The sequence below is a fragment of the Trachinotus anak genome, unplaced genomic scaffold (assembly GCF_046630095.1).
Source record: "Trachinotus anak isolate AG129_WGS33_773 ecotype Australia unplaced genomic scaffold, CSIRO_AGI_Tana_v1 ptg000016l, whole genome shotgun sequence".
Taxonomy (NCBI): domain Eukaryota; kingdom Metazoa; phylum Chordata; class Actinopteri; order Carangiformes; family Carangidae; genus Trachinotus; species Trachinotus anak.
Window position 1 is genome coordinate 19,058,093 of NW_027273867.1, and position 15,198 is coordinate 19,073,290.

Here is a 15,198-nt window from a genome sequence, read left to right on the forward strand (position 1 = left end):
CTGATATGTATTATCAACTGCGAGACCTTATAAAGACAGGTGTGTGTACATTGATGAGGGATTTTTTTTTATTTTAGCATAAGGCTGCAACATAACGAAATGTGAAAAAATTGAATGTGTCTGAACACTTTCCGAATGAACTGTACATTTTGTACTATTATAGTACTATTTTGAATATATTTTGCAGTTTACAATCAATACCACAAATACTTAAAAATATTTTAAAAGGGTTTTATTATTTAAAGTACTTTCCAAAGTTAACTTTACACAGTACGTTTATGCACTGACAAAGTAAGATGAAACTCTAGTTATTACTATTTATTTATTAAAATTTTTTTTATTTACTAAAAATATACTTTTTCTGACACTCACTTAGCCTGGTAACAGTGAACAGTGTCCTCATCCTCTCCCTTTATATATAGTCTGTCTTCAATTAAGGAGCAACTCTTCAACATTCATTCAGAGAGCTCAGTTTAACCACCCCACTTTAATTTTGTTTATTTAAGTGAATAAATATATTGATTGTTTTACTTGTGTAAGCCGAAGTCAAGATGCACTAGCTGTACTACCACTCTTGGCAATATACTTGCTACTCTTTCTTTCTGTCATCAGCAATCTCAAGACAATCACTTGCTTTCTACTTGCTGAAGCCTAATGATCCATCAGATGACTGGAACCTATGAGGTCAATTATTGTTTTAAATTGGCAGTAAGAGACAAAAAAGACCACAAAGAGTTGCTCTGCTGTGATGAGGGAGCTTTGCATTTTCATACATTCCTTTTCTGACAAAATAAGTTGTGAAGTGTTCAGCTCGTAGAATGGTCTTCTCCCTGGTCAGGGGCTTTAAGTGACTGAGACTTCATTTATCATTTATCACACCCCTCACAGTAGTGATTTAGGATCATGCACCAACTCCCTGAGACCCTTTCAGTCATGACATTCCTTACCACAAAACTGAGGCTAAATCATAATATCATAGTCTGTGGTGCTTAGGTAACAGTGACTGGTTTGCAGTGTGCTCACCCGGCCTTCAGGGTCAGAGGAGACTGAACCACGTAACACCCTGTCAGCAGAGGAGGGAGGGTATGTCAACATGTGGTTACACACCTGTAATAACATGCCGTCCACCTTTTATACACACTGTCACACACCTGTGAGCCACAGTCTGGCCGAGTCAGCTTTTTATTTGCTTACGTAGCCTTACTTTTTGTAGCTGGGGCTGCTTAATGTATTTTACTCATCAGCCAACAGACGATGCATTCATTTCATAGAAAATGTTACATTTTCACAGCAGCTAACTTCCTGACTCATTACTTTCTTTCTTTTTACAGACTGTGTAAAAAGACGGTGTATTAAGGCAGACAGACCTAGACAAGTCTAAATACTAGCTAATGCTGCAATTACCATAAGAAATACAGACATGTTGGACTCAATTCTCTAAACACAAGCTGGTTGCCATATAATCCAAATAAAGATGAGAGTATCCACACGACTCCCATAAAACTACATTATGCCTTGGTACTTGGCATACTGTTAAGGATTCTGTATTATTACAAAAAATAAACCCCTTTGTATGATTTATGTGTGTATTCTTCCTTTTTTTTTATAACAATGACTCATCCTAACCATTGCCACAGGTAGAAAAAAAATCAGTGGGTGATGCAGTGTGGACCTCACACAATGTGTATCATAACATATGAGATGAAGGGGAAACACACTCATACCCTCTCACCTAGCATTTCTTCACTCTCTGCAGTGGAGATGAATGATCCTCTACTGATAATCGACAGTCCACATACTTCCGTAAGAGCGATATTCTGCATGTCAAGACTTTGGTGGGCGGTGTCTTCTAGAAAAAATGGAAACTGCTGTTTACCTCTAAGCTGCAATAGTTTGCTTTTTGGGCTAATTACCTTCCTACAGTAGTAACAGTACTTCCAAGGCCAAGCATCATTAACTACTTAACTGAGTAGTTTGTTTGTTGGATTACAAGTTACAGTGCATTAAAATAAAGTCCTGTGCACAGTAGCACATCTACTGTGCAGTATTTAAGTGTCTTGGCTAACATTAGCAACTCTTACACCGCTGTATTTGATTTGGGGAGGTGTACACTCAAGCAACCCCTGGCAATATTACCTGAGGAAGTGTTATGGTCGCCAAACACATCATGAGACCATATCCCCTTTTTGTGCCTGGGATATTTAACTTTACCTTTAGTCCGTAGCACTATATCATGTATGTTGTTTGTCTCAAAACAGGTTAGCTAAAAACATGAAATCATCAGCCTGAACTGTGTTTCAGTTCAATTCAATGCAGTTCTATTTGTATAGCGCCAAATCATAACATACATTATCTCAACGCACTTTACAAAGTAAGGTCAAGACCTTACAATAACATAGAGAGAGACCTTACAGTTCCCACAACGAGCAAGCACTTGGTGACAGTGTGGAGGGAAAAGTCCCTTTTAACAGGAAGAAACCTCCGACAGAATCACACTCAGGGTGGGCGGCCGTCTGCCTCGCCCGGTGGGGTTGAGAGAGAGGGGTGGTGAGTGATAGAGAGAGAGAGAGAGAGAGAGAGAGAGAGAGAGAGAGAGGCTGTTTCCATCCAACTTAGGAAGCTAACATTAGCTTAATTAACTAACTAGCCACAGCCTTATTATATAGGCTTACAGTCTTTGGCCACAGCTGATAAATCTGCCAGCAACAGTTGTCATTCAAGCCAACAAAATCAATGGTTTCTGGCTGGAAATGAAAAGCTGCTTTTGTCTGCCTCTGTCAAAAAGTAAGGAAAAAATGACCAAGAATTTCAGGTGGTAAATCTGCCACTGTTATCTTTGTAATGTGCCATGCTTCACCAGTACGTTTGACAGGCGTAGCAACAGTAACTAACCAGGTGGAGCATAGAAAACTGTCAATAGGCCTACATCAGCGACTTTGACAATCCTCAAACTTAACAGAGGCTCAAGGGATTAATGGACAACACTGTAGAAATGAAGAAAATGAAAGACAAGGGAACTTCCCAAACATGTAAAACAGATGCTTCTCATTCTGTCTGTCTCATTTCTCCCATCTCTTTCTAAAATTTCCCATGAACTCCAGCAAACCTTTATGAGGACATGTAAAATCATTTTTGACGAAAAAGATGAGCTTGTATACCTCCTGGCACGGCTCAGGAAACTATATGTCAACTTGAATGAAAATTATGTCCTCAAAAAGACACAAATAAAGCTGATTAGTAATCTATTTAGATTTTATCCATCTTTTGGAGCAGTGAAAAGAACCTGGCTCATTCAATTGGCCTCAATAATGAGTTGGATGAAAATCAATACACCCTTGCTTATTCAGTGTGTGTGTTTGTGCTATAATTAGCTTATAAAACACACTAACTTCTGTAGTGGTTTATGTGGCTCAGAACACACAATCTGCGTCTTAGAAACAATAAAATACCCATATTAAAGAAATAGTTTAAAGCTGAAACTAATAAATATTTCTCCAGAATGCTCTTTATTTTGCCAAATCATTTATCTCCCTCTTTTCTTTACCCACCAAAAGGGCCTTGGTGGTTGTAAGTGGTTATAATTGTACATCTGGTAGCAGTTAGAACCGCGTATTTGGCACCACTGAGGTTTCTGCCGCTCGAGAAGAACAGCAACACGTTCCAAGAGCAGCTCGGCCCCAGCTCAGTGCTCTCACTTCATCCCCTGGATAGAAACAAAAGAGCTGTTTGATTCAAAGGAGAAAGACCTTAGGTCTTCATGGGAGGGAGGAGAGATGTGGAGGACGGAGTCACTGGCTCGCCTTCATATCTTTGCTTTGACTTTTCTGAATCCTTGAATGTTGTTGAGTGAGCACATGAGATGGAGAATGAGGATAAAAGGCAGGATGGTGGAGTGTAAGGATGAGATAGAGAGACAGGATGAAAACACCCCCAGAGATGATTGATGACAATAGCAAAGCATATTCAAGGCCTGGCTTCTACACAGCTGTCCCCCACACCTATAATGATGATGCCATGTCACATGTCCCTCTTCCCCCTCTTGATTAAATAGGTATTTCCAATGTGACTATCGCTTTCTCTCCGGGTGGAAAGAACAGAAATGAATGTTATTTTCGGTCTCCTGGTGACAGGAGGGCACTAAGTGTTTGAATAGCTGAGGCTAAGATCCCACTGACTTTAACAGGCTCTGTTTCATGTTCTCCTTCAGTCTTTTACCATTTTTTTAACAATCTTTTCTGATAAGAACGTCTTGCTATTACCACAAACAAAATGACTTTGCAAAGATGGAATAGATAGACCTCCTATGTAGTGTAAATGGCATCATCTCCAACAGAGCCATTACACTTTGGGTTATTTCATGCCTTTTGTCATCCCAGATGAGTCCCTCGGCTTTGAGCTAAAGCCAATGTTTGCTGGAATAAAATGAGGTTGTGTGTGATGCCAGCTCCTACCAAGTGCTCTGTCCTCATGAGGCATAACACCACGCAACCAAAAATCACACACCAGCTCATAGCAACAAGCCAATTTCAGACATTTTAACTTCTTTCCAGATTCCAGATGTTTCTTGATGCAACATGGTGGTTGAAACAAAACATTACGTAATACACCTACAGCAGACTCAAATCAGCGTTTTCACAAGTGGACCACAAGTGATCAACTGTGTCATCTTTGTGATATTCATACTTTTACTTAAGGATCAGAGTACTTAAGGATCTTCCACTTCTTCCACCACTAGCCTTCCTGATGTTTGCTACACATGTTTTAAAGTGGCACCCCTATTTATAGACAAAAAAAAATAAAAATGCTGTGATCACCTAATCATGATTCATCTGGGCTGGAATGTAATTATAAAAGCATTATGAGGTGCTGAGAGCAGCAAGAACAGGAGAAGCAGGGGAGAGCATAGACTCTCCTTGCCACCAGGTTACTTTACATATCTGCAACCCAAGCAGCTCAACACTCCCACCACCCCCCTGGCTCCTTACTGTGGTAATGGCCAGGAGCAATCACAGTCTCCTTGGCACAGCCCATCTGTTGTTTTTTGTTTTTCAGACTCGGGGTGGGAGGGGAGCGGGTTGATGGGTGGGTTGGTGTTGGCCTGGGTGAGGAATGAGAAAACGATGGGAGGCTCTAGCCACAAATTGTTGCCGGCCTGTTATTACAGTAGGTTGAACGTTAGCAACGGCTACATGGACTAACAGTCTGACACAATAGTCATCTCTAAATAAAGCCTCGGCCTACTGACGCAGTTGGTTGGCTTGGTGAGGAGGATGAAGCTCAGGAGGCAATTTCTAGCCTGGCTGTACCCACCGCAGAGTCAGACATGTAGGCAGGAATCTACAGAAAATTAAAATTTATATCAAAGTCAAAAATGTCTGCATCTCAAAATCAGAAACATCCCATTAGGTCCATGAACTGGGCGGCAGGGTGGATCAGTGGCCTGCACTGGCTCCCCACAACAGGACGCTCCTGGCTTCAAATCTCCACCCTGGTCTGTTCTGTGTGGAGTTTGCACTGTGTTACCCACAAGTGTGGGTTTCTTCTGGTTTCCTGACACACTTCAGTTAAGACTCCTGCCCTCTGCCCTTGACCCTGAGACACTAAAGAATGGCTGAAGACTTCTCATAAAGTTAGCATGGATGTAATGATATACAATACAGGAGACCTTGGGGGTTCCATGGTTTTGTGCCAGAAGCAGGTGGGGGTGATTGTTGCTGAGCAAAAGCTTCAGCCATTGTTGTGTTTATAAGACAAGAGGTTTTGCCCTCTGTGCAGCGCTACGTCGTCAGGGCAGATTGGAGGCTACACTCTCTCTATCAGAAAGTGATGAGACTGTGGCTAGCTGGTTAGCATGCTAACTTGCATAGAAAAAAAGACATGGTAGAGATTAGAGTCAACATTACCATTGCTTTCCACCTGAACTCGCAATGTTTCTTTTAGACTGGTATGCTGGCTATGTAGCAATAGCAAAACTTACAAATAGTTAAATAGTTTAAAAAAATGTATTTAGCTTTATTTTTTTTAATACGTTTAAAGATACTGCACTCTAGGATCTCTACCTTCAACCCACAAATTGCTTATGCTTACTCACTTCCTTTCCAAGAGTGAGCTTAAGAAGATAAATTCCAATCTTATGTCTGAGATGGGACAATGCATTGTTAGTCTAGCGTAGCAGAAAGAGGGGAGGTAGGAGGAAGTGTCTAGCTCTGTCTAAGGAGAATAAATACACCTACAAACAACTGTAGAGCTCACTAATTAACACACACTGAAGATGCTTATTCCATGCACAAACAGAAACAGATAAATGGTTAGTTGTGGTTTTAGTGGAGTTATGTGGTGTAAAAAATACCTGGCAGACAACAGTAACTGTGAACAGCTTGCTGGAGTCTTTTCATCACAGTGAGGTTACTGAGTCGGTTTCATTATGCGTCTATGGAGACCCGTGATGCAACACCTGTGTGACTGAATCTGGCAACCCAAGCCACATCCGGAGATTCACAGAGGTTCTGGATTCAAGAATTGACGTTTGTACATCAAGAAATAGTGGTTTCAATTCTGTTTTCTCATCCACATTTCTTTGGACTTAACAACTGAGATAAATGTTCATCATTTTGTTTCAAAGTGTTGCTAGTCACTTGGGCTAGCCTGGACAGAACCAGCTTTGTCTCACAAGCTAAGCTAATTTCCTCCTTGCAAGCTCAATAATTACTGAGAGTGGTATCAGTCTTTTCATCCAACACTTAGAATGAACACAAAGAAACATATCTTCCTAAAATGTTGAACTTTTTTTTTTTTTTAATTCAAAAGCACATCTTTCCAGAGATGATCTCCCTGTTACTGGATAATCCACAGGCTGTCAGAAGGTTTCACAGTGACTTTCCAGCTCTAGTGACAACTGTCACAGTTAAACTTGACATTTAACTTAACAGACTACATCAGTATAACTCCTAAACTTTTAAACTTCACACATTCACAAAGCAAGTGCTTCTTTGCTACATAGCAGTGGCTGCTGAAGGAAGGGTATTAGAAATGCAGAGAATGTAGCAGCCGATCAAAATACAAGGTATAAAGAGATTGCGTACAGGCTGCAGCATATGATACATGGAGAGGGAGAATGAACAGTGGAAGACTTACTGATGAAATCTCACCCTGTACCTTTCCCCTCAGGGCTTTATATTCAAGTCCTTCAGCCATTGATACTTGTGTAAAAATATAACTTTCTTCTCTCAATGAGCCCTAGACAAGCTGGCTTTTGTTTGCAGTGTAAGCATCCCATTGGTTCCTCACTTGCTCTCTCCGTCTCATACACAGTGTCGGCTAAAGCCAGCCATTGTTCCAGGCCAAGATAATAGTATCAGTCCTTGACAGGGGAGTTACAGTTGGATTGGCACCAGCTGTTACAGCAGCTATACTTTGTGGACCTGATTAGATTACAAAATTACACCCGATCTCATCTGACATTAATTACTGGACTGTAATATGTTCCTAGCCGAGCACTGTGCTGTACATCCCAGAACTACACGGGGCACAGTGCCCCTCTGCAGTTAAACATGTCCAGAGTTAAGAGAGACATCTAAATCTGCTCTCATAGTGTCTAGAGACTTGGTAGGTAATGTGCTGTATTCAGGCGTTAATAGGGAATTCAGACAGCTTAATCAGTATCCCAATCACAGTTCTAGGACAGGAGAATATTTTCCATTGTTAGCTATTATTGCCAGACCACCCTCTGAGTAGCTGTGTGTAGCTAATACTGTTGAGTAGCACTCATGCTGAAATGTAACACTTTTCGTTTCCTCTTGTTTGCAGAACATATACAGTACATTTGTGCATATGTTCTCATTGTGTCAAAATTTAACAGTGCATGGTTAAAACTTTTGTTTGCAGAACTTTGCTCCTTCAACAGTGAGAAATAGTCAGTATTATCATCGTCATGGAGGTAGTAATGATTCCACTAGATTTAAGAGTTTACACTGGTTACGTAAACTTTGTAGTTTTGCCAAGCCACGGCTTTTATTACGAGAAGACATGAAGAGATATCATTTTGGCACTGACTGAAATATCTTATCTGTCTGATGGATTGGCACAAAGTTTTGTACAGACCTTTATGTTCCCCTCAGGATGAACTGTAATAAATTTGAACTTTAATCTTGTGCCATCATCAGGCCAATTTTGCAGTTGTGCAATATCTATTTTTTTGGTTTATGACTTATACTTGCACATGCTCACGATGGAGAATGGATATCATTAACGCTGATGTCCCCAAAACATGACTTTGTAAAGCTTATAATAATGAACTATCTCTGTAAGAGGTGATGAAGTCTTCAGTAACTTTTAAAAGGACAATGCTTGTAATATTCTATACTTCATTCATATCTATTCTGTCTATAGCTTATTCCTCTGTGTTATAGACCACAAACTAATAAACAACATGTAAATAAACCAAAGGCCAATAGCATTAGGTGACAATCCACTGAACGCATTTTGAGTTAATCTCTCATATGTGTCCTGCTATATACTAACTAGCACACCGTGTATATTAATCCGCAGAAGAAAATAGTCCATCACTGTTCTCCTTCCTCTGCTTGTGTTCGTTCAAATCTACAGTTCCCAGCTATGTTTCAAAGAAATAAATATATATTTGTGACCTGTTTCTTTTAATATTTATGTCTTTAGAAGGAATTACTAGGATAGAGGCAGAGTGCCACTGGGGATGGGCCAACACATTGTTGATTTTTTATTGTAGAGTTGACAGTAAGAAAAATATAAAACAGCACCAGATGTTTAAGCATGTGGTTTAAAAAGTTGCATTGTATTGAACTATCGGTGTTGTTTTGATTATACTGTGACATTGTTTAACCCTTTCAGAAACACCTCATGAACTGATAACACACACAGGACCTTAACGCTGATAACCTAGGACTGCTACAAATGATGAAACGAGGATGAAACCACAGCCCGAGTGAACAGTGACTTCATGCATTCTGTCTGGTATGACTGGATCACACAAAGGGCAACTGTAAAATCAACCAACGCATTGCCATCTGTCACAAACAGCATACATCATCATGAGAATCTGCAGCTGTAAAGTGATATATACCATCTCTCTAATTATTGCCCGTACATCTGTTGTCACTGCCCTAAAAACGCACATTCAAAACAGACAACAGGCAGCAGAGTTAAGCAACTGTGAGAGAGAGGGAGGGAAGACGTGGGTAGCGATAGATTTACTGAGTGATGCAGTGGAGAAAACAGTCTCTGAGATTTACGGCAGGTCTGCTGCCTTCGAGGCAGAGACACCTCCAGAGCCGTCCTGGCTTGTTGCTATTAAGATTAATAATGCTAGTATTTACAAGGCCCAGATCTCCCCTCAGAAGCCCGAGGCCGCCCTGAGACAAACCACCAACAGAACACAGCACAGAGACTGGCAGTGAGCGTGTGTGAGAAATGGGAGTGAGAAAACACACTCTGGCGCATCAGTGCATCACCAGTTCTTTAGGATACTGCAGTTTTTGACTTTCTTAAATCTATATTTTATGTTTCACTAAATCTTTGGTGAAAAGTGCTGAAGTTTAACTGACGAATGGGGGTTATTTGTTTCTTAAAGCCCTAGTCTGACATTTCGGGGAATTTGCTTTTTTCTAAGAGTTAGATGAGAAGATTGATACTCTCACTCTCCTTTGTCCATTAAATCCAGAGTTATGGCCATCAGCTGGTTAGCTTAGCGTAAAGCATAGAGCATATAAAGATTGGTAATTGGAGGAAACATCTAGTCTGGCTCTCTGCCTACAAGCACCTCTAAAGATCACTAAGTAACACATTATTTATTATCTGTTTTTAACCGTATTAAAACCAAGATTCTGACCAAGAAATATGCCTATATCTATGCTTATGTTTTCCACTTTGTTTTTTTTTTTTTTTGCTGCTTGTTCTTACCTATCTTTCTTTAACTCTGTAGAAACATAATTTTAGGGAGAGAATCTTCTATTCTCTTGACCCAGGTATAAACTCAGAACAGACAAAATATTCAATAAATACAATGCTTTTATTTACATCATGTCAACGCTCTAACAGAGAAGACTGAACCTCTTGTTAGTCTGTTAATATTTCCTGTTGTGATTATAAAGTTGACACATACTAGTTGAAACTGTTATAAAAAAACAAACAAAAAACTTACTTCTTGAGTACAGATTGTATAGGTTAAAACACATGTAAGTGTCTGATTCAGTCAGAATGTGAGGACAGTGCAATCACAGCTGAGGAAGTTCAGCCTAAAATTTACCTTGTAATCTTACATTTAACCACTCAATTCATTAATCAGCTGTCTGTATGTTTGTGGTCTTGTGGCAATGAGTGGGAACCACAGTCCACGTGGTCTGCAGTGTTTCCCCTAGAATTTGTTTCAGCAGCGGCGGGATTGGCCGGGAGGTGGAGTTAATGCCATTAATGCTATTATTAATGCTATTTGTTTAAGTACTGGAGCACACCACAGTTTAGTTGTGGCTTGTTTCAAAGGTTATGTAACCACTGTTACTACGGTGACAAGTTTACACACATCGGTCAACTGTAACTGACCAGGCGATCAAATATTAGACTGACGTCATGTTGAGAGTATTACGCAGCAGTCAGCCAAATATCTAGTTAAGAAATATTAGACAACACCATGGATGTAGTAGGCTGTAATTAGCTTGGCATTAAGCAGTATAGGTGAATGAACACAAGTAGTTTGTGTTTTGAATGATTTCATTTACTTACTGAACAAATTAAGCCACATTTGAAACATCTGTTCTGAGGAAAGCTGCAGTGCAGGTAAAGGGTCAAGCTCATCTAATAGGCTCAGTAATGAAAATGTAGCTAAGTGAGCTTTCATTTCCAGCAGCACTGTGGGTGCAGCACAGTCTGTCCAACTTTAACAGAGCGGCTTTGTAAAGTTTCTTTGCAAATGCATCACAGAGAAAGAAACTGTCAGAAGAGTGAATGATGAATGTAAAGGTGTTTTGCTGCTGTTTTATCTTTACTAGTTGACGACAGTTAGGTAGAGAAAAATAATTTAATTCACTGTGTTGCTCAAAGGCTACAAGCAGCGACCGGCAATTTTTAAGGTGGAAGGTTTTCTTGCGTGTTGCTCAATGCATGAGTTGATGTCAGCTCTCTTGCATGACAGACGCTTTGGTGATGATTGGATCTTTAAGTGCTTGAAAAAATTTATATAAATTTCAACTGGATTATGAGAACTGAGAATATTCTATTTCATCACATGGAGAAATAAAAAAGCAGTGGACATATGTCATTGAAATGAGTCCAGTCCCGCACCCCACATGATGCATGAATGACAGGCGCACAGAGAGCAATAGCAGAGACACAACATAGCCGGTAAAAACTTAATTGGGACCTCACGACATTGCAGCGGCAGTGATAATTCTGCAGCAACAGCCTTAATGTATTTAAGGGAAACATTGGGTCTGCTCCACAAATCTTCCAGATATCTCTATTGTCTTTCTACTCAGATTGAAATTAACTTTTCTTCTCTTCCTCACCCTCCAGCGGAGCATACTCACACTCACTCGGCTCTAAAAGGTTGAGATTGACCTGTACTGCCACCAGTTTCTGCACCCTGTCAGCCGAGAGAGAGCCCTGAACCTTTGTATTGGAGAAGCGTGACCGCAGCTGCTCACAAGCACCTGTTGTTGGAGGGATCTGGAGTACAGCAGAGGCCACAGCGGACAGCGGCTCAGAGGAACACAGCCCTTTCCACCAGGTGGATGCAGACACGTGCTGGCATGAGCTCCATATCCCGGCTCCTTTCCATAGTCCCTGTTTGGCTGAGAACCTGGCAAAGCTGCCAAGCACCTTACCCTCATCAAGATTGAGATGGTGTGACAGGTTGGATATCACGTAGTAAGCACTGTTTATCTGCTCCCCGGAGAGTGTCTGCTGTCCCACATGCTTTGGATCCAGCATGTAAGCTGCTGCGTGGATGGGCTTTATACAAAACTCCTGACACCTGTCTAATGATGCCATGACAGCTTTCTGCTCACCACTGTGCATCACAGAGCCAGGCAGGGAGGCTCCAATGTGGTATCTTAACTGACTGAACATGTCCACAACACCGGAGAGCACAGCATCTTCTCTTTTCATGTAATCAACAGAATTCCCAATCAAGTAGAGCAAGTTTTGGCTGCTACTCAACCCTTTCCAAAACGCAGAATCCTGTAAAGTGGCTCTGATGGATGCTTCAACATTTAGGGTGGGTGAGACGGCCATCTCTTGTAGAGAGTTCTGACCCTCCAGGAGGCTGCTGAACATGTTAAGCACACCAGTCCAGTCAGAGTTTGTAGGCAGTGCCAGTGTTGTCCCATTAGATGTGTGGTTTCTTAACTTTGTTGACTGCCAGCATATAAAGGTCTCTGCTAATATTTTTCGCTCTCTAACATACCTCACCACCTGCTCAGCTCTCCTGCACAATGCCTTAATAGACGGCTGTGCCACTATGTCATCAAAGAGCTTCTGGATGCCACACGCTGTGCAGCCAATAGCTGATATGTGCGGGAAGGTTTCCTCTACTTGTGCCCAAGCTGCCATCATTTCTGGGGCGTCATCAGTGATGATAGCGAAGACCTTTTGAGGCCCCACTTCGTTTATGATGTCTTTCAGTTCCTCAGCAATGAACGTGCTTGCGTGTATCTGCTCCTTTATTTTTGTGCATTTATAGAACAGTGGTACAGGAGTTGCCACAATATAAATGATAGTTCCGGTTTCCTTTGTGTTCGACCAGCCGCTGCAGATGATGGTCACACAGTCTGCTTTCCCTATTGCCTCGTGAACCTGGTTTTGTACTTTATCATACTCACAGTCCAACAGATGAGAGGACAAAGCCTCTCTGGTGGGTGGGCAGTAAGCAGGCCGGAGCACACTGAAAAATCGTTTCCAATAAATATTGTCTGTGAGAGTGAGGGGTGAGGAAGTGGCATATACAGCTCTCGCCAGGCTCTCATCAGCATACGCCTGGCTGCGCTGATCCACTGAATCAATGAGGAACTGTCCCCCAGAAGTGGCAGATGGTAAGAACGAGAAGGAGGGAACAGGGATGGAGGCAGAGGAGCTCCCATCTGGGCCCGGTGACTGCTGAGAAACCACAGAGTACTCCTTGCATTTGTCCAAATGCATCTGCATCTTGGTTGCGTTCTTTGTGTACGTCCTAGAACAATAGTTGCACATGAAGGTTTCCCTCCCATCTTTGATAGCTGGGGTAAAATGCTTCCACACACCAGACTGCAAGCGTGGCATTGTCCTATATGGGTACAATGCAGAAAAGGAAAAATATTACCTTGGTATCACAGTGGTGAATGGTAACTGAAACTTTTTGTGTATCTAAGAAATTTCTGAGTAACTACGACTTTGGGTGTTTTTAACCACACTGATGCTAATATGGTTTTAATAATTTGTTTACATGCTACTGAGGATGCGACTAACAATTATTTTCATTATCAGATCAAATGTTGATTATTTTCCTGCTTAACTGTTTAGTCGTGTAATCTGTAAAATGTCAAAAAATTGTGTCAATATGCGTGTGACTCCTATCTAAAGCTTAAGTTTATGTCATCAAAGCGTGTGTTTCACCAGGTCAATATTGAAAACATTAACATATTGAGTTTACTATCAAGAAAATCAAGCAGGAAAGAAAAGCAGCAAATCCCCCATCAATGGCGACAGGTGACAAAGTCAAAACTCAGCCCTGAAACTAAATGACAGGCTGCACAGTCAAGGTGCAGCAGAAAGGTGTGTGTATTTTGTCCCCTGGTGCCAAACATGATAAAAACATAGACTGATAGATTTGTGTGTGTGAACTCTTTATTACCTCACTTAAATTGCCTTAGGAAAGTAGTTTGCAATCTTTTTGTTATGTAACCCCTTGAATGAATTATGTCTACTTGCAATCCCTTGTCACAGGATGCATATGTCGACTGTTGGTTCAAAGAATGAATTTTATTCAAACACTTTTTAAAAATTTGAAGGCATAAAAGTATCTAGTAATCCTCAAGCAAAAAGGCAATCACTTGAAAAAAGAAGGAAAATTAATGACATTTTGAATGGCAAAACAATATATAACTTTTTACTATTTTCCTGTCCTGTTAAACATCCATGACCCATTAGATTTATCTTGGAACCCTACTGGGGGTCTCAACCTCCCAGCTGGGAATCACTGCCTGGGACAATCTACAAGTTGTTCCAAACTTCATCGATCAGTTATAGCTGTCAATAAGAACAACTTTTGGGTTGCCAGGTTGTAGAAAAGCATGGCTTTGCATGATTTTTCATTTTTATTTTTTGATTTTAATTCATTAGAGAGACCCCTCCAATGGATTATTCAACCACTTGCCTTCTGGAAAAGTGCTGCAAAAATAAGTCTGTCAGATGCAATTGTAAATGTTACAAAATCATTAAAAAGGGTTGTGACAATAATCCATCAAGTCTGCAGTGGTAAATGTTAATAAGATGGATTTTGGTCTAGATGTCCTGCGGACCTTTTGCAAGAGGATAAGTGGTTGACAGTCCATTAGAGAGGTCTCTGTCATAATGAAAGAGTTTAACAGAAAAGCAAAGTTTCATCGAAGTTTTTCATAACTGGCAACCCCAAAGGCTTACAACTGATCTGTAAAGCATTATCAAATGATATACTATCCATTAATAAAGCATTATTAAGAATTACATTATTAAATATATGGCGTTATTAAAATAACAAACTTAATTTACAGCTTTTATTTAAGAAATGTATAAATGGTGCCTGATCAGAAAGAATCTTCACTTATAAGATATCTACCACTCTACTACACTCATTTACTTTAATTGTTCACAGGTTAGTGGAAACCTGTCAGGTTTCTTTCTTAATTGTTACAGAAAATGACACACTCAGCACAGTAAACAAGCTTATTCACCCACCTCTATATGTGAACACTTGTGGTGAATCTCGATCCAGCTGAAGTTACTGTCACATTAGCTGTTTTGGCTAACTTGACACCCTGCTACAAACGTTAGCAAAGTGGTAGAAATGAACAAAACAAAGTCATAACTCTCCCGGTAGTAAACTTTGACCAGATAGCAGACTGAATGCACATTGAAAATACCCCGTGTTACCGCCACATTTACGAAGCAATTCTGCATAATTTGTCATTATTTGGCAAGGGAACTGGGTTTTTCACC

General features: G+C 40.6%; 1 protein-coding gene across 1 annotated transcript; it reads right to left on the minus strand.

Moving 5' to 3' along the window:
* Nucleotides 1–10,023: 10,023 nt before the first annotated feature.
* Nucleotides 10,024–15,075, minus strand: LOC139634659 (uncharacterized). The gene is made up of 2 exons (XM_071501267.1): nt 14,938–15,075; nt 10,024–13,288 (listed from the first exon to the last, which is right to left on the minus strand). The coding sequence occupies exon 2, from the start codon at nt 13,282–13,284 to the stop codon at nt 11,512–11,514; it is 1,773 nt and encodes a 590-aa protein (XP_071357368.1). The 5' UTR covers nt 13,285–13,288; nt 14,938–15,075; the 3' UTR covers nt 10,024–11,511.
* Nucleotides 15,076–15,198: the final 123 nt, after the last annotated feature.